Source organism: Ostrea edulis, chromosome 4 (genome assembly GCF_947568905.1).
Source record: "Ostrea edulis chromosome 4, xbOstEdul1.1, whole genome shotgun sequence".
NCBI lineage: Eukaryota > Metazoa > Mollusca > Bivalvia > Ostreida > Ostreidae > Ostrea > Ostrea edulis.
The window spans coordinates 37,279,133-37,303,544 of record NC_079167.1 but is presented as its reverse complement, the minus strand read 5'-3'; the positions used below and the strand labels follow the sequence as shown (position 1 = coordinate 37,303,544).

The 24,412-nt window shown below is 36.4% G+C and overlaps 1 protein-coding gene across 1 annotated transcript; it reads right to left on the bottom strand.

The window, feature by feature from the left end:
• Positions 1-3,539: 3,539 nt before the first annotated feature.
• LOC125671963 (tolloid-like protein 2) lies at positions 3,540-13,442 on the bottom strand. Its single transcript, XM_048907968.2, has 17 exons — positions 13,265-13,442; positions 12,275-12,464; positions 11,917-12,104; positions 11,410-11,535; positions 11,095-11,220; positions 10,259-10,386; positions 10,053-10,164; positions 9,751-9,876; positions 9,247-9,651; positions 8,510-8,682; positions 8,145-8,361; positions 7,924-8,034; positions 6,377-6,566; positions 4,655-4,914; positions 4,312-4,457; positions 3,948-4,032; positions 3,540-3,778 (listed from the first exon to the last, which is right to left on the bottom strand). Exons 1-17 carry the CDS (start codon positions 13,314-13,316, stop codon positions 3,699-3,701), a joined length of 2,715 nt encoding a protein of 904 aa, XP_048763925.1. The 5' UTR covers positions 13,317-13,442; the 3' UTR covers positions 3,540-3,698.
• Between the last annotated feature and the right edge of the window lie 10,970 nt (positions 13,443-24,412).

Here is a 24,412-nt window from a genome sequence, read left to right as displayed (position 1 = left end):
TTTGTGCCAGTTTTAGTTCCTTATACATTCGCACGTAAAACTTTCATCGGCATCATCATGTTATTCGCTCCGCGGAGCGAATTAGTACACATGTATTCTACGTACTTAAATATAGCATTTATTCCGTAAATGTGAATGAATGATTTTTGCTTTTATAAACGGAATAAATAGCATGATTATAAAAAGTTAATAATTAACACGTGTAAACCAAACATGTCAAACTAATTCGCTCCGCGGAGCGAATAACATGATTGATTATGTCCTTTCATCTCCTATTACTGGCCCATTGGTTATTGAGATGAAGGTTTTTAGATGACCACCACCCTATTTTTGTGATTAATTTCCATTTGTAGAGAGCATGATCCTTCACTTGAATAAACTTGAATCCCCTTTACCCAAAAATGCTTTGTGCCAAGTTTGGTTGAAACTGGCCCAGTGATTTCGGAGAATAAGATGAAAATGTGAAAGTTTACGCCGACGACACCGACGTTGACAGACAACGGAGAAATTTCGATCAGAAAAGTTCACTTGAGCCTTCGGCTCAGAAAAAATTGAGCTAAATACGGTAGTCCCGTATCGCGACAGGCGTTGGCACGTTAAAGAACCAACACTGCTACGGCCCTGAGCGCTAAACATAGGTCTAAATTTGTGGTACTTTACCTACAGCTGGTGAAGTCTCAATATGAGTGAAAAATTCTCGACGGGACGTAAAACAATCAATCTCATAATGTCTATAAAGAATACAAAATTATAAGTAGGACAAACACGGACCAATTTGTGGGATTTAGGAGGACTAAGCATCCCCTGTCGGCCGATCATACCCGCCGTGAGACCTATATCTTGACCAGGTAAACGAAGTATTCCGGAGTCAAAATTAGTGTGAAAAAAACAAACGGCCCAACAATTCGCATGAAACACGTCAGACAACATTTTACCCAATACTAGGTTTTATTATATAGCTAATAAATAGTATATTATAAAATCTGTGTAAAATCTAGAGAATGTTAGCGTTCAATATCCTGAGAATTTATTGAACGCTAACTTTGCATTGCGTAAATTGTGTGCACCCGAAACATTCCGAGTATGAGCGTTCAATATTGACGTTACCGTAACGACGTAAACAAGCTAAAATGGTAGACGACGGTCCTCCGAGTCTGACAGAGCCGGTATTTGATATCATATTCATTTATTTAAACAAAATGTTTTAAGGTACATAAATTATGATGTCCCCATTTACAAAATCAGTTTGCTTCATGCATTAATGACGGTCTTAATATTGAACAGTTAAGAAATGCATGCTGATATTGCACACCTTCACCTTAGATGCCAATATTAATGAATCCTCGTCTCTTTTGGAGTATTTTGAGTGAAAATGGATATAATTTAACGACTAAATACTTTAGCTATATAAATATGTTGACGGTGCTACCGTTTGGGCGAGCGCAGCTTCATGTATGTACATATTTTGTAATGTTCATGCTTTGCTCAGGTTCAATTTAACAATATCTATTTGCCAAATACTCATTACATGAATTTTCTCCAAGGGTTTCATATCAAAAATCATTAAAACATGTATACATGAATGTGATTGAAATATATTTATGCTATATATACATTTTATTTCTGCTCCCTTCACTGTGACTGGCTTAACCTTTGATGCATGACCTGTTCTGCTGTATGCTCTCAGCCTCTACTTTCCTTTTTTTTTTCTACTCTCAATCTTTTTAAGCTACTAATTATATGATAAAAATGCCCAAACCTTTCAAACTTGTGAAACTATATTTAAACAGCACTGCCTTTAAACACAAAACGCATTTCAGTATAATGAAAATTTAAAAATAAATCGATAAATTCAACTATTGGGCATGTATGCTACTTAGCTACTGGGCTGTAGAGACCCTCGGGGACTAACAGTCCACCAGCAGAGGCCTCGACCCAGGGGTTGTAAGTCATGGACGGACGGAACAAGAGGTACTGTGAGCAATGCTCACTAAGAATACCCCCCGCTTACCCCAATCTCCCAAAGGGTGTTGGTAATAGGTATAAACTACCTCTTTTCTGAGTGTAAAAAACAAATGGCATGACAAACCGAACCATATTGCTACTTCGATGTCCAGTGCGCGTGACCTTTGACCTTTTGACCCCAAAATCGATAGGGAACATCTTCATCCCATGGGTAGTCCATATGTATGATATGGTGACGGTAGGTGGAAAGGATAACGCTTTAGAGCCCGGAAACCATATTGCTACTTCGATGTCCAGTGTGCTTGACCTTTGACCTTTTGACCCCAAAATCGATAGGGAACATCTTCATCCTATGGGTAGTCCATATGTATGATATGGTGACTGTAGGTGGAAAGGATAATGCTTTAGAGCCCGGAAACCATATTGCTACTTCGATGTCCAGTGTGCTTGACCTTTGACCTTTTGACCCCAAAATCGATAGGGAACATCTTCATCCTATGGGTAGTCCATATGTATGATATGGTGACGGTAGGTGGAAAGGATAATGCTTTAGAGCCTGGAAACCATATTGCTACTTCGATGTCCAGTGCGCATGACCTTTGACCTTTTGACCCCAAAATCGATAGGGAACATCTTCATCCCATGGGTAGTCCATATGTATGCTATGGTGACTGTAGGTGGAAAGGATAACGCTTTAGAGCCTGGAAACCATATTGCTACTTCGATGTCCAGTGCGCATGACCTTTGACCTTTTGACCCCAAAATCGATAGGGAACATCTTCATCCCATGGGTAGTCCATATGTATGATATGGTGACGGTAGGTGGAAAGGATAATGCTTTAGAGTCCGGAAACCATTGCGTCTACAGACGGACGGACGGACGGACGGACAGACAGACGAACAACCCGATTCCAGTATACCCCCCCCCCCCACAACTTGTTGCGGGGGGTATAATAATCCAGCTGATATGCAAACTGAAGTCGTATTTCTCTGAAAGGAAGCTTGTGTAAATTTTAGGGCAATATCTGTACCTGTAACGAAAAAAAGTCCGGAAAACTGTTTGACCTACTAATAGCCCTAAAGTAGGTCAAGGATGGACCAATCCAGCTGAAATGATAATTCACTCTTACAATTCTTAAGGTGGATATTGTGACAAAATTTCAAAGTTGTACATGCATCCGTTACGGAAAGAAGTCCGGAAAACATGACCCAGGACGGACGGACGACCAGCCAGCCGGACAGATGTACGGACAGCGCCATAACATAATTCGTCCCGTCTAATGACGAGCGTATAAAAACTGATCATATGCAGAACATGGTCTTGCGTATCGAATCAGTTGGGAGGCATAACACCATATGTGGTTGATAATGGAATATTACTTCAAAAATATGGGAAGTTGACGTTGGAGAAGCTTAAGTCATCCCGTTTGTCATAAAGTTGAGTTGTTAGTTTGCCGTTAATATCTGCTTTCAATAAAATATCCAAGTACAAAGCAGATGTGGAACACTTGCTGGGATATATCGAAAATAGAAAATTCTTTAGAATTAACGTATATTTTTGCTCAGCAGAGTCCTTTTTCGTCCAATTCTTTCTTTTTATTTTTTCTAAGCTTGACTCTTAGCATACATGAATTATACATGAAAATATCAATGGAGTACAAATTTACGAAATGTGAACAAAATTGTCGCTCTTAAAGTTTTTGTTTGTTCTTTCGATATGGTTACAAATTTCGTCAAGGATGTGATGCCACCATTTCTTGAATCCATTGAATATAATTCATAACTTTAGTATATGCGCCTGGGCTTTTCTCCTCTGTAGACAAAAGAAAAAAAATTAAAAACCTTCTGGTAAGAAATACAGCTTCATGAAGTGTACACACAACACTGTCAAAAATTATTCCCAAGAAAAGTAAGTTACGCCAGCTTTTTGTTACTTTAAGTTGTAGAGAAAGTAAGAACAACCAACAAGTTGTTCAGTTTACCGGCACATCCACTTCCCCAGGACACGATTCCTTGGAGATCCCACTTTGTTCCTGACTTACAGACAAACGGACCACCACTGTCGCCCTTCATTGAAGAGAACAGATAAAGGTTATCAATTCTCTTGTGGTATATATCACATTTACCGTCCAAACTTAACTAAGAAAATGTAGAGATCCTGACAACATATATGCTTACTTCCGGCCCGTTTTGTAATTAAGCTTTTTTATTTGGTTTATGTGTTACAGGATTAAAGTTAAAATTAGTGCTCGTATTTTAGGGTGGTGTACTCTGCACAGTATTTTTACGACAGAGCTAGTGTGTACATTTTTTTGAAATATAGAGTGAAGTAGTTGGATGATTTACCTGACATGAGTCAATGCCACCTTTGTCATAACCGGCACATATCATGTTGTCCGTAGCTTCTCCGTCCAAATAGTCCGTGCTGTTACATTTGTCCACATTCACGACTGGTAACAAAGCTTGTTTCAGTAAACCAGAACTCCCGGTGTCTGGGAAAAAAAATGCCATGAGAGAGTTTACAGGATTTTACATTTTTTCTAAATGAACTCTAATTTCAATATATAACACTAACAGTTTTTATTTTTAACAGCAAATCAATATTACTTCTACCATTCTGCATAAACTGGCTTACAAATTAATCTTGTTGTTTAAAAATCACTTTAAAAAAAGAACTTTGGCGGCTCACTCTTAGTATCTCCCCATCCGGTTACCATGCAGTTCATATCGTCCGAGACCACGCTGCTAGGCAGACACACGGTGCTGACGTAATCATTGATGACAAAGGGTTGGTCAAGTTTAAACAACGTAATATCATTATCTATGAGATCTGGATCATAACTCTCGTGCATCAGAATTTTGCTGACACGTCTAATTTGTTCATGGGGATCTGTCTTTTGTTCATGGTGTTTGCCTGCTTCTATAGTGAGATGATCTGTGTTGCGATCACTGAAATGGGGTAAATATTAGAACAGGAGTTGGTCGGTTTTATGTTGCGTATTTTGAAGAAAAAATATCGTATATTTGAGAGAATAGATAACATCACATCATTTTTTATTAGCACTGCATTGAGTTTTCCAAGGGGTGTCTATTTTAACTTTTTGTGTCTACTTAAAAAAAAAAAAAATTTCGACTTAGTGTGACTTGTGGATAATAATGGTTCAAAGAAAGTATTATTAATACATATTGCTGTCAGACATACATGTCAACATTAGGAATCGCACATTTTCATTAAACAGCATAAAAATATATAAAAACTGGTTAGAATGACAAGATTTTATTTTCAACATTTAAAAAAACTCTTTTATGAATAGATACGGATTAATTGTGGATAATACCGCATAAGAGTTAATGCCCTTGACAATATTTCTTGAATATATATGAAGGCCCGTCCGCTAAGTAAGGTTCTAAAAGTAACACGTATGTAAAAGGGAAAAATGAATCAGCAAGTGAATAAAGAATAATCTCTACATACGTTCACTGAAAATTTTGTGATCCATATGGGCGCCGCCATTGTTTTGTTCATTAGTTGCTTCTGCAGTTATTCATGTTTTAATTTTGAATGCCAAAAATACAAGACTGATATGCAATTTGTAATTCAAACACTCAGTCTGTTAAAAATGAATGGTACAATTATTATGTTACAGTTTTAGCTAATCATCAAATAGAAAAACAGTAATACGACTAAATAAATGAACGAGTTCCTGAATCTCTTTAAATAAAAAATATACGATATATTTACGCTTACTTTTTTACCACTTTGTATTTGTTGGTTAATTTTCTTTAGTTTTAACTGTCTTTTAAATTGCAAACGGGGTGTATTGTTGTTTATAATTGTTTGATTTGATAGGGAAAAAAAGTTGAGGCTAAATGTGACGTCACTTGGGACACGCCAATGAACATTTCATGCTTCGCTCGGTCCAACGGTCACACCGAATATACATATTACCGATTGTTAGGCCGTTCTTGGCACACTGAATTTGACTACGGATAACTCCGTTTACCTGAGCAGGATATACATTATGTAGGGCTCACGGCGGGTGTGACCGTTCGGCAGGGGATGCTTACTCCTCCTAGGCACCTGATCCCACCTCTGGTGTGTCCAGGGGTCCGTGTTTGCCCAACTCTTTATTTTTTGTATTGCTTATAGGAGTTATGAGATTGATCACTGTTCGTTATCTTCACCTTGCATTTTATAAACTTTATCAGTATCAAATAGGTTACCGTTTTATTTATCATACCTAGTGGATATTTCTAACACGCACAAAATTTAATTAAAGAATTTGCAAAACCCCCTGATGTCACATGAGGGTGGAGCTTTTACAAATAATGGCATACTTTTTTTCAGTTCATTATGCATTTTAACTGGACCTTTTCGAACTTAGCTATGAATGGGATTACTTGTACTTACTCTTCCACACAGTGAGAAGCTGTTGCCACCCATTGTGGGTGTATGATGCTGCCTCCACACACGTGACTTCCGTATTGTTTCATGGAGATCTGCCAGGGCCAGCTGTTGGGTATAGCCTCTCGTCCGCCCACAACGCGAGTGTTACTTTCTACTGGTTTGATCGCTGGACGCCCGCAGATACCATCGTTACCTTGGTGAATTGATGCAAGATAAAGTTTTTAGCTGTGTTAAATCCATAAGCGCCTGGGTCAAGGATATTGCACTATAACCTTTATGTAAACAATGGGGGAATTCTCTCTTCCCGCGTAATCAATATATTTAGTAACGTAAGCAATTTAAAAAAAAGGAAAATATTACATATATTTGTGTATATAGTTTAGATTTGTAAAAACAAAATCATACTTGAAATATATAGGTCAGTATCTGATGTTGCTGAAGCTCTCTGAAAAAGTATTGGGACAGAGAGCTACAGATCCACGTGCCCCATATAAAACCTTCGATTTACGGCGCACAAAAAAAGCGCACTGTTGAGGCCTTATATATCGCCAGTATATTCTTACATCGTCGTCTCATAGATTTAATAGCAAAAATATCCTAACATATATTTTCCTACTATACTTGTCCAAACATACTTTCAAATATTCATTAAACTTTAAAGCCCCATACGACCCGAAAACTCGCAATTTTTAATGATTTCGTTCGTTTCAGCTTGATATGTGACAGAGAAATGAAATTAGAAACAGAAAACCCCAAGCGGACGGACAGACATCGCTGTACCATAATATGTCATTTCTATAGACAAGCGTATAACAAAGGGAAGTCTCGGTACGTATTGCGACAATGTCTGCTGACGGACGACAATATGTACTATGAAGGTAGGAACATATCGTTGCCAACGACAATCTGTGCAGAACGACTATATGTATCATCATTTGTTTATCATGTCAATACCTACCGCGGATTTGGAGGTACGATTTGAATGTCATATTCGAAAACCCCATGACTATCACTTCTAATGCCAGAAACTCGGCGATGAGACAGCGTTATGTTATGTTTGACGCGGCACCGGGATCTACCGAATGCAAAGCCCTTACCAGTAGGCTATCACGACCGGTACAGAGGTACATGTACTGTAAACACGTGATTTTGTGAGGCTCACGGGGCCTCCGATTGGACCGAAAAGATTTCATTTGAACTGTTGGTGAATATAAGGCTTACGACTGGACCGAAAAGGTTGCATTTAAACCATTGGTGAACCGTACAGAGGAAATCATATTCAATGCGATTGTTGTAACATATTCTTTTATCAAGGTGTCCGATGCATAATTACCACAAAGGTTTTCATCAATGTAATTTTAGAACTCAGAAACCCTGATTTACATTAAATAGTTACTAACTTCCTTTTATGCTTTTGCCTACTTGGATGATGTTAATATGTAATCAATAGATTGAGGCAGGTTAACAAATGGTGTAATTTTGTCAGAGAATACTCTTTCTTGTATAAGTTAATGTATGTTTTTTTTGTTTGTTTTTGTTTTTGTTTTTACCACAAACGAGTTCATCAGAGCCATCTTTGCAATCGTTATGACCGTTACAAACTTTGGAGTACGGAATACAATGCGTGTCTCTACATCTAAACTCGCTGTCACTGCAATACGCTGAAAAGACAGGAAAAGAAAGCTTGAACACAGAAAATAATGTGTTTATAATGTTACAAATATTGAATTGGTTAAAGAAGATAAATATAATGGATGAATGCATCACTGACGTAGTGGGTCGTGGATGGTGTAGGTTAGGTTGAATCCGAATCCCCCACTCGCTTCGTCTGTAATGAATTGGAGGTACAGGTGGTTGGTCTCCGTCGTCATCTTTTCTGGATAGACCATGCCACAGATTTTGTCCATCAGTTTACTGTAGGAATTCTTGCCATCATACACCACTAAGTAGTCATAGTCACAGTTTTCTGTACTTTCTGCCTCAAACTCCTAAAGTTTTGGTTGTAAAATGGAATTATTTGCATCTGATCTAACCAAAAGCATGATTCTAAATATCTTGAATTCCATCGGAAGGGCATAAAGGAAGAGGACAATACAACAATTCCAAAACAACTATGGTTGTAACTAAAAGACATACATTAAACCACAGGGTGATAACTTTTCCAGCAGGTGCGGTAATTTTCCATTGACAGTTCAAGTTGTTTGGGTATTCTGTGACGCCATCGAAGAGATCCGAGAAAAATGTTCCAGTCTGCGCAGTGAATTCCTTTGGAGCGCCAGTACAGGCGGCGATGTCCGTGAGTTGATGATCTGCGAGGGATAAACACGCTACTATGAATTTTGTTTTACGAATTATCTCTAGCCTCTTCGCACTTGTATTATTACAATTTAAACTAAATATCATTGCCATAGCATTCACAAGAAAAGGGCAACGCTTTGTGGAATTATTTGATAAGTTCAAGTCTAGAACTCTTTTAGAAATAGTCCAAATTCAAGCTCAATCTGTAACCTAATGATAATTCAATAGCTGCAGGGTTAGACAAAAATGTTCGGAAAAGCGTTTGCACGGACAGACGCACACACACAGTGGCTGATCATTACAGGACTTATAGGCGGGGCCCTAATTAGCACTCCATAAAATATATACTGGCGTGAAAAGGTTCGAGGTATACCATCGCATATACTTTGAAAAACTGAAAGACATTTCTTATTTTAAATTTTAATTACATTTCAATCATTAGAATAAGAAAAGTGATTAACTCGTATCTTAAGTTGAAAGTTTTTGAGAAATCAGTTATTGAGAAAGTTAAAGGAAGAGTGATATAATGTAATATTGAAGAATAAAGAAGCTAAATAACAGATAATCTGCTTTACCATTAGGTTTTACTGCTGTGAAAACTGCTCTGAAGCCAATGTCATGGTAAACTTTGTCACTGGTGAAAACAACCATCATATTATTTGTCTTTGACCACTCTTCATGAGGCAGACGGTTCCCACAAATTGTGGCAATCAGACCGTCAGAGACACTGGGACCATCGAAGATTTGTAAGCTGTCATACTTGCACTCATGAGACATTTCTGTACCAAAGTCATTAAAATGGAGCTTGATGATGAAGCCCTCAGGACCAAAAATTCTCCAAACGCACGTCGTGTTGTCTTTGTAGTGACCGCTAGGATCAAATCCCGGAGTTTCTATGGTACCTTGTCCTGTGTAGTATATGTCCTTATCGCAGCCGAAAGGACCAGGGTCAACAGTTGGATTTACGTACGTGGCGTCAGCTGGAAGGGGATTATAAATCATTAAATAGTCAGACAAATTCTATCGGTTTCCAGGGTTTTTACCGAAACATCACCGGTGCAGTGCCGTAACGGACTTACCATCCACAGCGGTCCACTTTATTTGAAAACCAGCCAGACTTTCCGCCTCGTCAGTGAAAAACCGAACGATTCCGTGTGATCCTGGGATGATGACCGGATCGGGAGCTTGGTCACCACAATATTCACCTATAGGAGACAAGGGGGCGTTTTATCATTGCTATATCCTTGTCAGATGAAGTGCGAAGAATATGGTAATTCATGCTGTATACAAAATTATGTGCGAAAACCTTATCTTCAGGTTAAGATTGCCTCATTGATTATTTTGAATGATAGGGAGTATGGATGTGCTCTTTCCCCCTTACCAACAAAATGGCGCCCACCACTTCCGCTGTAAACAGTGACTCGATCGTATTCACAAACAGCTGTATCACCTGGCTCCAGTTCGAATGTTTTGTTGAACTCAAGTCTGATGTACTACAAAATGTGAAGGGAAAAGATGCTTTACAACTATCCCGCGAATGGAACTATTCCTCAGTTTTAAGGGTAACACTTATAAAAAAAATCCTACTTTTCCTGGCGGGACGTTGATGTCCCAGTGGCATTTGGATTCGTTGTTGTATTCGATGGGGAAGTTCATGGAACTAATGACACCTGACGTGCCATTTTGTATGGAGCTGCTGCCGCACCCTGATATTCCTGTAGTAAATAATTTCTGCCTAACATAGCTTAGTAAATAAAATTTGGTGTGGGTTTTTTTCTTGTTGATAACAGTATAAGGTATCTTTCGTGTACATAATATAAGATGAGTGCAAGAATTTATTTCATATTTAGAAAAGTAAATTACCAGAATACAATTATGCATTGCGCCCAGTGTTTATTGGTGGAAGAGAGAACCCAGATACAATGTACCTGGGAAGAGACCACCGACCTTCCGAAAGTAAACTGAGAAAGTTTCCCAGTTTACTTTCGGAAGGTCGGTGGTCTCTTCCTAGGTACATTGTATCTGGGTTCTCTCTTCCACCAATAAAAACTGGGCGCCACCAAATAACTGAAAAATTGTTCAGTGTGGCGGAAAACATCAATCATCAATCCTGCATAGTCGAATATTGTTTACTTTTAGCTTAGAAACAGCTAAGTTAACTACACCCACCCTCAAATTAATTGTACTAATATGTATTGTTAATACCGAATAACATTTTATCTACAAAATGTTCTAGCAGAGTGCGTCTTTAAAGTGATTTCTAAGTGTCCACTGTTTTCTCACGACTCCTTGCTTTTTGAAATGCATGAGGTATGGACAAAGATATCCTATTTATAGTGCGATAATAATTGCAAGAAGTATGTACCGGAAAGAGAAGAAAAAGATGTCATCAGAAAACTTCCTGAATCCGCCCGGTCACTGACCTGTCTGTAGTCCGCATCCCATCTCGTCGTCTCCTCCGGAACAGTCGGTTTCACCATCACAGAGCCAGGTCTTTGATATGCATTTTTGATCCGCTGTGCAGGTATACTCATGATCCTCACAATTACCTTGATAAGCAGACACGTCACGAACTTTCATAGTTATGGGAATCAATAATTTAGTTTCATTAAAGTTTCATAAGTATGTTAATAATGAATTTCTTGTGTAGCCGTTTTACAAGTGGTTCTTGTTTCATGTATATTCCGCGATACTTGTAAATATGACAGACGTAATGACATAAGTTATGCCGGCCTTACTGGGAGCGATTTTGCAGTTTGCTTGTTCGTCTGAATTATCACCACAATCGTCTGCCTGGTCACACAGTAAACTCTTCTGAATGCACCTGTGATTCTGACACATGAAGAATGAATGTCCACACCCGACTGGAAGAAGAATGGAGGACAAATATTGAACACGAGTTTGTAAAATATCCATTGGTTTTTAATTTTATTTTTTTTTGAACACGAGTTTGTAAAATACCCATAGGTGTTTAAATTATTTTTTACATAGGAATATAAAGAACATTTAATTAAAAATCCTTTACAAGACCCACAAGGGTACGATTTGTCATATTGATATACAATCACCATCATGCACATTCTGCTTTGTTCAAACCATGATCCTAAGTCGGACCACACTTGAGTTTAAAGATTTACTCGGGGAAATTGCAATTGCTCCGGGGAGCTATGTGGTTTATGAATATCGGAGGGCTTTTATTTCTTCACCAATTGGTTGAAAAATGTTGTGCAAAAGCATTACTGTACCCGATTGTTGCTGAACTGCGTACTTGAATTTGAAGCCTGTGAATTCATCGCTATCATCTGAGTGGAACTCCAAATAAAGACTTCTGGATGATGATACAACCTCTACGTCATTTCCTCCGCAAAATTTTCCAATTAGTTTGGCGGACTTTGAGTTTCCATCGTAAATATTCAAATAGTCATAATCACAACTGTAAGAAATATCGAAATTTATCATTAATAATGCTGAATGAATTGAATACCTGGTATAATCCACCCAAAGACCTGTTGGTATTATTGAATTGATAAGAAAATCCTCCAAAGGCCAGCCATGGTTCAAGATATATAACTGTTATCAGTTACATATATGTTAATTGATTACTTTGAATCGGGTTCAAGGTCAAAATGAATGGAAGACAAGCGAATCACGTGACCAGCAGTTGCTCGAATCCTCCAATGGCAGTTGCTGTTACGATGGTACAGGTTGTGATTGTTGAAATGTGAATGTGACGTAATTTCTCCTCTTCGATGATTTAAATATCCTGGGCCTCCACATCCAGAATGACCTGAATCTAAATTGAATCTAAGATTATATTTTTGTCTTTCGTAATCCTTCGTAATCCTTCGTAATCCTTCTATGCTTCTGTGGAGATTAGATTAGCATATTCAACAAGTTAATAGTTAATATTATAAATACTCATATTCTATGATTCTATAATTCTCTTTTATGCTGCTTTGTAAATTAATTTTCTCTCCCCCTTTTTTTACACCCCCCTCCCACGCAATATGATAAACTTGTGAGATGCTACAAAATCAGAATATTACAGACTTAAAAAGTAAAGATAACGAACAGTGATTAATCTCAAAACTCCTACAAGGAATACAAAATAGAGAGTTAGGAAAACATGGATCCCTGGATATACCAGAGGTGGGATCAAGTGGCCAGGAGGATTAAGTATCCCCTGTCGACCGATCACACCCGCTGTTAGCTCTATATCTTGATCAGGTAAACGGAGTAATCCATAGTCAGAATCAGTGTGTCGAGAATGGCCTAATAATTTGTATGAAACACGTCAGACAACATTTGACCCAATGAGAGATTGTGTTGGCAAACTATATCGTTAAAAGTACCATAGAATTTGTGAAATGCTGACTTTAAACAGGACTGTTGAAACCCCTTTAACATCAACTTGTTTGTCAGCAGCCTGCCTTGATTTCAAACTGGTCACATCAGAACTTCATTACAACTTTCCGTATTGCAATCTTCACTTATGCTGTTGTATGATTGACAATGTAACCTTCCTTAAGAAAGAGACCAGATGGCTGATCCGATAAACAGAAACTTCTTATACATGTATGATTTTATCCTCACCTGCGATCACCACATCAGTGATGAGAAGGGAAATCACAGTAACTAGTAACATTCTAACACGTCTAAGGAACCCCTGTACAGAAAGCCTTCTGGTGTATCATTGACTTGTAACCAAAATGCCCTTCCATGACCATGAGCTTTGCACACAACTCCAAAATTTCGAAATCATATGTGATAATCGTAGATAAAATCATTATCCTATAAAGTTAGTACCTTGACCTAGATTGTTTGAAATGTAGAACTGACTTACTAGACCAGTAGTTTATCATGTTCGTTTTCGCATTTTGTAGTAGCCTACATACTTGGAAAATTTTATGGAGAGGTATTTGCAAGTTACCAAAACTTGTTTCCAATCCCTCTGTCCCTTCCCGGGGTTGAACTCACGAATCGGCGAAACCACAAACACGCACCACGCACCCCCCCCTCCCCCCCCCCCACACATATATACAGATATATGATATCCTTAGGATTTTGTCTTGTTCGAATGTAAAGATGGGAAACTAGAGAGTATTCAGCTGTAGCTATCAAACTGTATCTCTTCAATAGTAACCTTGTCTCTGTTACCCTAATTATCAATACATCGTCAATGTATCGTCAATATTTTCAAAAGTTCTCTTGTATTCCACGGTTGCTTTATAATGGTTTCAGATACGTTAAGGTACGTTGTAGCTCTCTCTCTCTCTCTCTCTCTCTCTCTCTCTCTCTCTCTCTCTCTATATATATTGATAAGTTAAGGTACGTTGTAGCTCTCTCTCTCTCTCTCTCTCTCTCTCTCTCTCTCTCTCTCTCTCTCTCTCTATATATTGATAAGTTAAGGTACGTTGTAGCTACATACATTGATAAGTTAAGGTACAATGTAGCTATATATATTGATAAGTTAAGGTAGGTTGTAGCTATAAATATTGATAAGTTAAGGTAGGTTGTAGCTATATATATTGATAAGTTAAGGTAGGTTGTAGCTATATATATTGATAAGTTACGGAATGTTGTAGCTATATATATTGATAAGTTAAGGTAGGTTGTAGCTATAAATATTGATAAGTTAAGGTAGGTTGTAGCTATATATATTGATTAGTTAAGGTAGGTTGTAGCTATATATATTGATAAGTTAGGGTACGTTGTAGCTATATATATTGATAAGTTAAGGTACGTTGTAGCTCTCTCTCTCTCTCTCTCTCTCTCTCTCTCTCTCTCTCTATATATATATATATATATATATATTGATAAGTTAAGGTACGTTGTAGCTACATACATTGATAAGTTAAGGTACAATGTAGCTATATGTATTGATAAGTTAAGGTAGGTTGTAGCTATAAATATTGATAAGTTAAGGTAGGTTGTAGCTATATATATTGATTAGTTAAGGTAGGTTGTAGCTATATATATTGATAAGTTAGGGTACGTTGTAGCTATATATATTGATAAGTTAAGGTACGTTGTAGCTCTCTCTCTCTCTCTCTCTCTCTCTCTCTCTCTCTCTCTCTCTCTCTCTCTCTATATATATATATATTGATAAGTTAAGGTACGTTGTAGCTACATACATTGATAAGTTAAGGTACAATGTAGCTATATGTATTGATAAGTTAAGGTAGGTTGTAGCTATAAATATTGATAAGTTAAAGTAGGTTGTAGCTATATATATTGATAAGTTAAGGTAGGTTGTAGCTATATATATTGATAAGTTACGGAATGTTGTAGCTATAAATATTGATAAGTTAAGGTAGGTTGTAGCTATATATATTGATACGTTAAGGTAGGTTGTAGCTATAAATATTGATAAGTTAAGGTAGGTTGTAGCTATATATATTGATAAGTTAAGGTAGGTTGTAGCTATATATATATTGATAAGTTAAGGTACGTTGTAGCTATATATATATTGATAAGTAAAGGTACATTATAGCTATATATATTGATAAGTTAAGGTAGGTTGTAGCTATATATATTGATAAGTTAAGGTAGGCTGTAGCTATATATATTGATAAGTTAAGGTACATTGTAGCTATATACATGTATATTGATAAGTTAAGGAATATAACATTGTAGCTATATATATTGATAAGTTAAGGTACTATATACCTTGTAGCAATATATATTGATAAGTTAAGGTACATTGCAACTAAATATATTGATAAGTTAAGGTAGGTTGTAGCTATATATATTGACATCCCTGAGAAGCAAAGAATTGCATTTTTTTTAATCTATGGATGGTATAATTTTTGTAATCGTGTTAACATTTTGAAGGGTTTATCAAATAAAAATAATCCACTATAGTAATTTACAAGGCTTTGATTATTGTTTGATTACTTCACTTTGAAGTCTAATGAAGGAGAATGTCTTATTGAAATATTTCTAAAAGAAATAAAGTTACTTAAACGTTCTCTTTAGAGAAATATGATACAGATTTAATGATTTGCCGTAGATATTTAAAAAAGATGGATTTCGTTTATTTTTGTCAAGGGCTGACAACTTTTCCAAAAGTTTCAGATCGGCTTTTTTATTTGACAGTGGTGAATTTGGTCTATTTTACTTTAATTCATTATTTAATAATAAACATTAATCTAGATTTAAATCATTCAAAATTGTTCAATCACCTTTCGTTATAAATTGATTATCTAAATATTCCCTTATATTTGGCTAGTTCAAAGAGTGAAGAGGTTCAGCCTAATCGGTCAGACCATTGTCTGTGCTAGGTTAAAACACCCGAGTTTACAAGTATATTCGTAGTTCTACCTTTGATTAGAGCTGCTGAAGTCGTCGACCCTAATAAATAGAGATTTATTTAAGTATATCTTAAGTTGATTGTTTTTGGTGTTTTGAACATGTATGGTATTAACATGGACACTTAGGATGTGACCCGATACCGTCCTGAAATAAACTGTAGTATGAGGACTCTTCGATATGTAATGTGTATTGTACTGTAGCGCGATAACGCTTTGCACGATTTCGTGGATGATGATACTCTTTCCAACGGTATCAACACGAGCTTTCAGCTCCACATAGTTTTAAACTTAATGATCATTTCAATAGAGCCAGTCGTTGACCACTGTTGTAAAAGTGGTTGGAATTCGGGTTGAGAATATTAAAGAAATTAGAGCTTATATAAAAGTTCGCACAAAACTCGGTCAATCGGAAATACAGATTTTTACTGAACTGGGGGAAATTTATGGGTCTGATAAGGTATCTTAGGAGACAGTTCGTAGGTGGAGAAAGAAATTTCTGACTGGCACAGAGTCCGTCAAAGATGCAACAAAATGCTGTGACTATAACAGGCAAGGCAAATGTCTCAAAAGTCAGGGAAGTAATTGAAAGTGATGGCAGACACACGATTCGTGATAATGCCAAAGCTGATGGCATATCGCTATCGCGGGTGCATTTCATTTTGAAGCGTATTTTGAAAACAGGAAAGATTTCTGCCAGATGGATACCACATACATTGACAGATGATCAAAAAACGGATACGATTACAAACCGCTAAGCAATTGTTCAAAATGCTTCCCAAATTCAATGAAAGACAATTTGCAAACATTGTTACTAGTGATGAAACATGGGTTCACTATTTCGAACCAGTAAGAAAAATTGGACACAAAATATGGCTAACTAAACACGGTAGAAGGTCTGTAGTTGCCAAAAGAACCATAAGCACAAAGAAGGTTCTTTATTTCATATATATTCTTCTCATACGATGGTATAGCCGTACAAATTTCGGTGTCGAAGGGCAAAAGTGTTACAGGTTGGTATTACCGAGATGTGATACTAAAACAGCTCAAGAAATATTATCATAAGCGACGCCCTGTGCCAGGATTTAGGCATGTTCGTCTACTTCATGATAATACTCCATTACATACAGCTGAGCTTGTGAAGCAATTTTTGAAGTCGGAGAATGTTACTGTCTTGCCACACCCACCATACTCTCCAGATCTAGCCCCATGCGACATTTTCCTTGGTCGTCGTTACAAGTCCCGACAAGCCCTTGGCTCGGCCATCAGTCAGTGCCTCAGAGGTAGACATGGATACAGAGATTGAAAATATGTATTTCAAACTGAGGAGAATACTTTTAAGGGATGTAATGTTCATTTCACTATTTGAGTCGAATGCTTTTGAGATATCGTACAATACACATTAAATATCGAACAGCCCTCGTATAGTGAGTTCACTACAGCTACATATCAGTGGCGGATTTAGAGGGGGCACTGCCGGCGCGCCCCCTCCCCTAAATTTTCAAATTTAAGGTAAATCGCGGTATCTTGTTTCGGAAAATGTACTAAACTTTGAAAGAAGCAATGATTTCTTCCACTCCCAGAGAAATAAATGACAAAATCCTTTGATTTCTTGAATTACTTTATTGGGAGAACCTAATTAAAAAAAAAAACAACCCTTAAAATTTGGGTCATTTTATTAATATCACCTTATTAAAATGATAGAAAATAGTACAAATGACTTAATAGGAAAAATATTTGAAGCCCCACAAAATCTGTAAAATCCAGGAGCTTCGCCCTCTGGACCCCCACCAGGGCTTCGCCCTGGACCTTATAAAGTGGCGCCCCCCGTAACCACAATTCCTGGATTCGCCCCTGCATATAACACTCATAATAGCGCCTCGGTAAAAGTTCCTCTTTTACAAGTCAAATTGAATTGATTTCTCTTACAATGTTCTAGCTGGTTTCAAACACTCCGCAACATGTCAATATTATGTGTTGTACATGAAAAATGTTTGTCTTCAGTTCGTGAACTGGAGTAGCCAAACACCAGAATACAGGCTGAATGCTGTGGTATGGACTGGATTCTGTGATTATGGATGTTGCCCATCACAGATTCTTTAAACCACCACAGGTTACGGATGATAATCCCTCTGAATTACACTATCAGTTTCTTAACCTTCTTTACTAACAAAGGAATGCATGCCGTCAACACAAGCAGCAATCTTGGTCAATAAAATGTTCAGTCTTGTATTCAATCATACTTCAAGTTCAAGTCTATCTTGTAATTCCCACAAATATACATCTACTATTGTATCCAGACCTTTTCATTACACCAGAACTTGCAGTACCTAGATATAGACCATTTTATAACAATCCACCTACATATTCTTGTTCTTCTTTCAACTATAGTCCAGTTGGGCATGCCTTTACTGGTGATGTCAATATAGTTGAAAACGATGTCCAGAAGTCAATTAATTTACAAGGTCCGAAATTCAAAAAGCACAGACTGGCAACAGACCTTCATCCGTATTATGAATTTTGTCGAAGATTATGCCAGATGATGGGCTAAATATGAAATTTTGTCAGAATGGATAAACAGTAAAAGAGAAATATTGAAATCTAGTTTTAAAACAGAAATGCGTACCGTGTAAAACTTATACGGTACCAATGTGGAAAAAACTTGTAACAGCTATCTTTCTGTATTGTGATGAGCATTGTTTATCATGATTATTTAACTGAGTGTATCAGCATCTAATTTTTTTTTTAAAAAGCAGAGACATATATAACTATAATATATATCTGATTTAAGGCATTCGATTGGTGTATTTGTAAAGAATCTGACAAGACAAGCATTTTGATATTTGATATAGAATACTGACTAAATATTTTGAGGTGAAAATTTAGAAGAATTTTAGAAGAACCATGTCAGTTTGATTTAGGCGGACCATTGACGTCAATACAACCGCGCAGCTTCCTTAAAAGATCGGCGCTAAGACAGATATCACAGACATGATGAATCCCAATTGTTTAAAACATGGAAAACTTACCTGGAGTTATAGCTCTTTCGACTTCTTTGCATATTGAAAATTTGAACGTAATCATCAAATGTTCGTATCAAAAGAAATATACAAAAAAATATACAAGATAAAACAAAATAGTAACAACTTATCAAAAGCGGGTACATATAAAATACGAAATCGAAACGAAACCTACCGAAACGAAATCTAGCGAAACAAAATCAAATCGAAACAAAATGTAACGAAACAAAACGCGCTGGATCCGCCATGGGGCAAAATACATGTTTCAGTATTTTTTGCTCTGAAGACAAATGTATATATATGGATGTTGTTGGTTGTACAAGATAGACAAACAAATTGGCGAAAATGTTCATAGATATATATCTCTAGACTTACTGCATATCAATAGTAATTACTTATTATATACTGTACATGTATCCTACCGAATCGTGTTCGTATAATGTGGTACTATCTAATTCTTCTTCCATGATTGAAGGTACTCTCACTTCAGCAGTTAGAGATAAAATAATATGTTGCACGTGCTCTTGCTTTCTACTTTCGCATGAAGACATTGGCTTCTTCAGACAATGTTTGATGCTAACTGATGGATCGGTATCAAATATGTTTCAGTCAACCCGAGAGACCACATCAAAGGGAAGGTGAATTTCATGTGTATATGGCAACTTTCATAGAGGCCTGAAATGTTCGCCTATATTAGCATTTTTATAAAAATCATAACTAAAGAGTTCATTTATACAATCTGTTTGGTTAAATTTCGTCTCGATTGGATTTCGTTTCGCTTCGATAGGTTTCGTTTCCTTTCACATTTTACAGATACCCTCTAAAACAGTTATGTAGCACGTTGCATTTCTCTGTTACATGATAACTCATATGTTGATGTGTCCCTCCTCGTGGATAACTATGAATGAAGTTACGTATAGTAAACCTTGTCTTTGCAATGTCTTAAAATAAAGCTATCGAGTTTTCCGATCTAAGGTACTAAGGGACTGATGCTACATGTGCACAAACACCAACAACTCGTACACCAGCACGACACTGGCAATACCAACCAGTAATGCTACCAGAGGGGAACTGTATCCAGAGAAGATGCTGTATAAATGAAATAGGGCCACTCTGAGTCAGAACATGCAGTATGTCCTATTTTTTCTTTAAAGTGTTTATTTGTATACCCCTCTCCCCCAAACCGCATGAGGAAAGCTCATTTTGAATTTCTCGAGTACACTATTTAAAAAATAACCTGATGTTTACATGACTTTCTTTAATTCAGAGCCTTGCACATTCTTACGGGACTTCGATATCAGTACAGTGCACTGTGTAACTGTGTGCATTATCCCATCAGTGCAGTGTCTAGTGATCAAACTGCGCATGTTCTTAGACTGGAGCCAGTTCTATTTGATATTATCAGTGATTTTATCAAGGGCGATTTTAATCGTAGCTATATAAAAAAGACAGAACTTTCTTACGAAGCGTTTATTGTTGGGATGAAATATTTCAATGTAGTTAAATGAAACATTTTACTCAGATCTTCTCAACTCTATAATGCTAAGGAAGGTCGTGGTACTCTTTGTAGCAAAAGAAATACATGTATTCAAAAAAATTAAACCACCACCAGCGATGTTTAGAATTCATCGGCCTTTGGTACAACTTTTAAAGAAATGTCTAAAGTAATTTTCGTTTTTGGATTTTAATTTTTTTGAAGTACAAGTAAAGCAATTACGTGTCCATTAATAGCCCATTCAAGTCAGGATTTTTAAATAAATATGATACAATGATACACACTACTACCTGTAAAAGAACAATTCACTCTATCTGAATTAAAATTCTTGCCCCCAATTTTCTCGTTAACTGTATTATACAGAGGTATGGTTTAAAACTTTCGTATTGGTAATAATAATCAAAGTACACAAATCTTACAAAGTCAATAAATGATATACTGAATATACATGTATGTGCTTTTTGGTGCTGTCGTGATAGGTCATTGGACAGAGCGATGACTTCGTGTGTGGGAGGTCCGCGTTCAATTCGAGGTCGCGACAGGCCCAGTGTCATGAGGCGTAGACTAAAGTCTATGATAGTCTACCCGACGTAAGACTTAGTCCGGTGTAACTCGAGTTTCATTGCGTGGCTTAAAAATTACACGTAGCCGTTAATATTAATCTTCGACTAAGTTAAGGTCTTACGTTCTTTGAAACGAGTCTATGCTAATGCGTAGATATACATGTGCCGTGTGTGTTTACGAGAGAGAGAGAGAGAGAGAGAGAGAGGAGAGAGAGAGAGAGAGAGAGAGAGAGAGAGAGAATTTCCGATGATTTACCTATAGAGCTGTTGGGTAATATATATATATATATATATATATATATATATATATATAAAAGCACAAAAACCCAACAACACCCTACTTTCTAGTGTCGTGGCCTTTTCAGTGCTTTTATATATATATATATATAAAGCACTAAAAATGACCAAAGACACGAACAACAGTGAATTGTCAAATTTTCGGGACGACCTGCCCCTTCCTCAGGGCGATAGAATATTTACATAGACAAGAAAACTAACACTACAGCTAAACGACAGTACACTAATGAACACAAAAGTAAACAGAAACGGAAAGAAAATTGAAAATAAGGAAAAAACACTTAAAATAATAGCAGAAAAATATATTACAATTAGTTTAAACAATATTTATTCGTAAATAATTCGATAATAATGTTTACGAACAATGTCTTATACATGTAATAGATTGAGAAACAAGCCAAAAGGCTTACATGTATATTAATCTCGCTCTAAAATTTATTACAATTAGGATGAATGTGTGGATCGAAGCGATGCAGTTGTCAGAAAAAGGATATAAAAAGCGCTAAAATCCAACAGCACTCAACAAGTGTCGGATCTAATAGTAGATACGAGGTCGAATGAATAAGGATATAAAAAGCACTACAATGACCAACGACACGAACAACAGCGCTTCATGAGATACACATGGAGTGAAGCGTCGCAGATAATACCCCCAGGCACTTTCAAAAATTAAGTTAATTTCTTTAATTACTCCACTTCACATTATATTTAGAATTTAGTGGCGATATGAATGATATAAAAAGTATTTTTTCTTATTCAAACCAAATTATGAAAAATGAAGATAACGAACGGTCACCAATCTCATAATCTTATAAGGAATACAAAAGTCGAATAAGGGCAAACACGGACCCCTACGAACACCAGGGATGAAATGAGGAGGAAGTTTCTACACATTCACGCTTAAGCCCTATAGGTATCACACCGGTAATTGACCAATCAAAATGAACTTAGTTGTAGTTCCATATTATTAAAAGAATTGTTTTCATGCGCGATTTTTCTCATTTCCTCTTCTTCTTTTCTCTTACTTTTTGTACCCCTGATTAGGATATTTGGTGTAATTTGTATGAATAACCAAGTGATGTTGGTGGCTGAGGCTACTTCCTGAGGGGCACTCCGGATGTTTACACACATGTTAAAAACACGTGGGTTTAAGGGTAGTCTTGTTTGCGGGTATCCCCCCGAAAATGCTGCGTAGGGTATTGTTTTTCCGGTGTCTCAGGTAACAGAGAACATTTCCGACTTTGTTATTCAACATCAATTATGCCAGCTGATTTTTAATGATTATCTCCTCTATAGTAATATATAGTGAAAATAATTACAGGTGTGTTACCTATATCTTGATCAGGTAAACGGAGTAATCTATATGTCTAGTGGAATGAAACACGTCAGACAACATTTGACCTAATGACAAAATGTATTTGCAAAGATCACTAAAACGACCATGCAGACTTTTCGAAACTACGAAACTAAATTTTACCTACTGTATTCAATAAAAACAGTTCACAAAAGCGGAAACTGTAAACTGCAACCAATCAGTTTCATTCCTTAAATTATCTACAGAAAATTCTGCTAGGTACATTTACAGTTTTAATACAAACATTCATCGCCTAACTTTAACAAAGGCACTCGAGGAAAATAAAATCCCGAGACATAGAAATACCAAGGAGATTGCCGAGACTTCTTTCTTGTTGTAGAGGAAGAGACAATAAAATGTCAGTCGGTTATCTAACGGTAACTTATCAGCCTCAGATTTGAATTTTTGTAGTCATGGACGAAATCTGTATTGGTAGTATTTGTACAACTGCACACAATACGAACGTCTAGACAAACTGCAGTTTAACCAAAATTTATTTCTACTGTAATAATTGTCAACTTTTATTAATTGTTAATAATTTAAACTTACAAATCATTCCAAGGTAGGATTTTTCAGATCATGGTTAAAACCTTCCGCGTTAATTGTGATGATAATCAGTACCCATTATATCAACCCAATCAGATAAGCATACATACACTGATTATAAATCCAAATCAAAGAGTAAATCGATAAATCCGTGACTTACTTCTGTAGTGTTTCATCTTTTGATCTACATCACAAAGTTCAATATTATTTCCCATCTTAATTCATTAACATTCTGGTGTAGTTGAAGGCTTTATTTAATTAAGCAGCATTTTGAACACACTATCTAAAACTGAATATTTTGTAGACTACAAAAGGTAATTTTCAGATGTTAAAGGTTTAATGCTGAAAATGTCACATGTGATAGATTTATTGAGTAAACAGTTTTAAAGTGTCGCTTGACTATTTAACACTTTCGGCCATGTCGTCACTGATACCTCATAGAACAGATTATAGAAACTTTTTGTTTGTATCATCTCAATTATTCCGATAAAAGAATATATAAAAACAAAATTGGAAATATCACGTATGAGAATAAGCAATTTTAAAAGAATATCTAGAAAGTCGATAAAAAGCAGCGGAAATATCTGCTTCCATAGAACCTGATGGTAGCTCTTTCTTTTCGATATTTGTATAAATGTTTCGAGTCGTAATTATCAAAAATATTCATAAACATTTCTTTGGGAGGGGGGATGTAGAAAATTTAAAAAAAAAAGTATCTATCTTTAGTGCTAAAAGGATATAGATTACACATCCCTTCTATTATCATTCTTGGTTTGCAATGAATAACTTTGTTTGAAATTATTCAAGATGCTACCTTGAACGAATGACGGATGAAAATAAGGTTAAAGCTGTAAAATGTTGACCATTAAGAAAAGAATTTCATTTTTAAAATAATTGATGATATGAACTACGACAGTCCATACCGTCATGTATTTTCAAAAATGATTTTTTTTTTTTTTTTTATATTTACACTCTCCTTTTCCTACCTTCGGAACCTCCAGAGGAGTCGTGAGATTGATCACTGTTCGTTATATTTACCTTTCATTTATCAAGATTCATACCCGTATTGTTCACAAATACATCGCATTCTTGCATGAGTAAATGACTATCATAACAATTTGTAAATATATCAAAGACAAAAAACATCCAGCAAGAA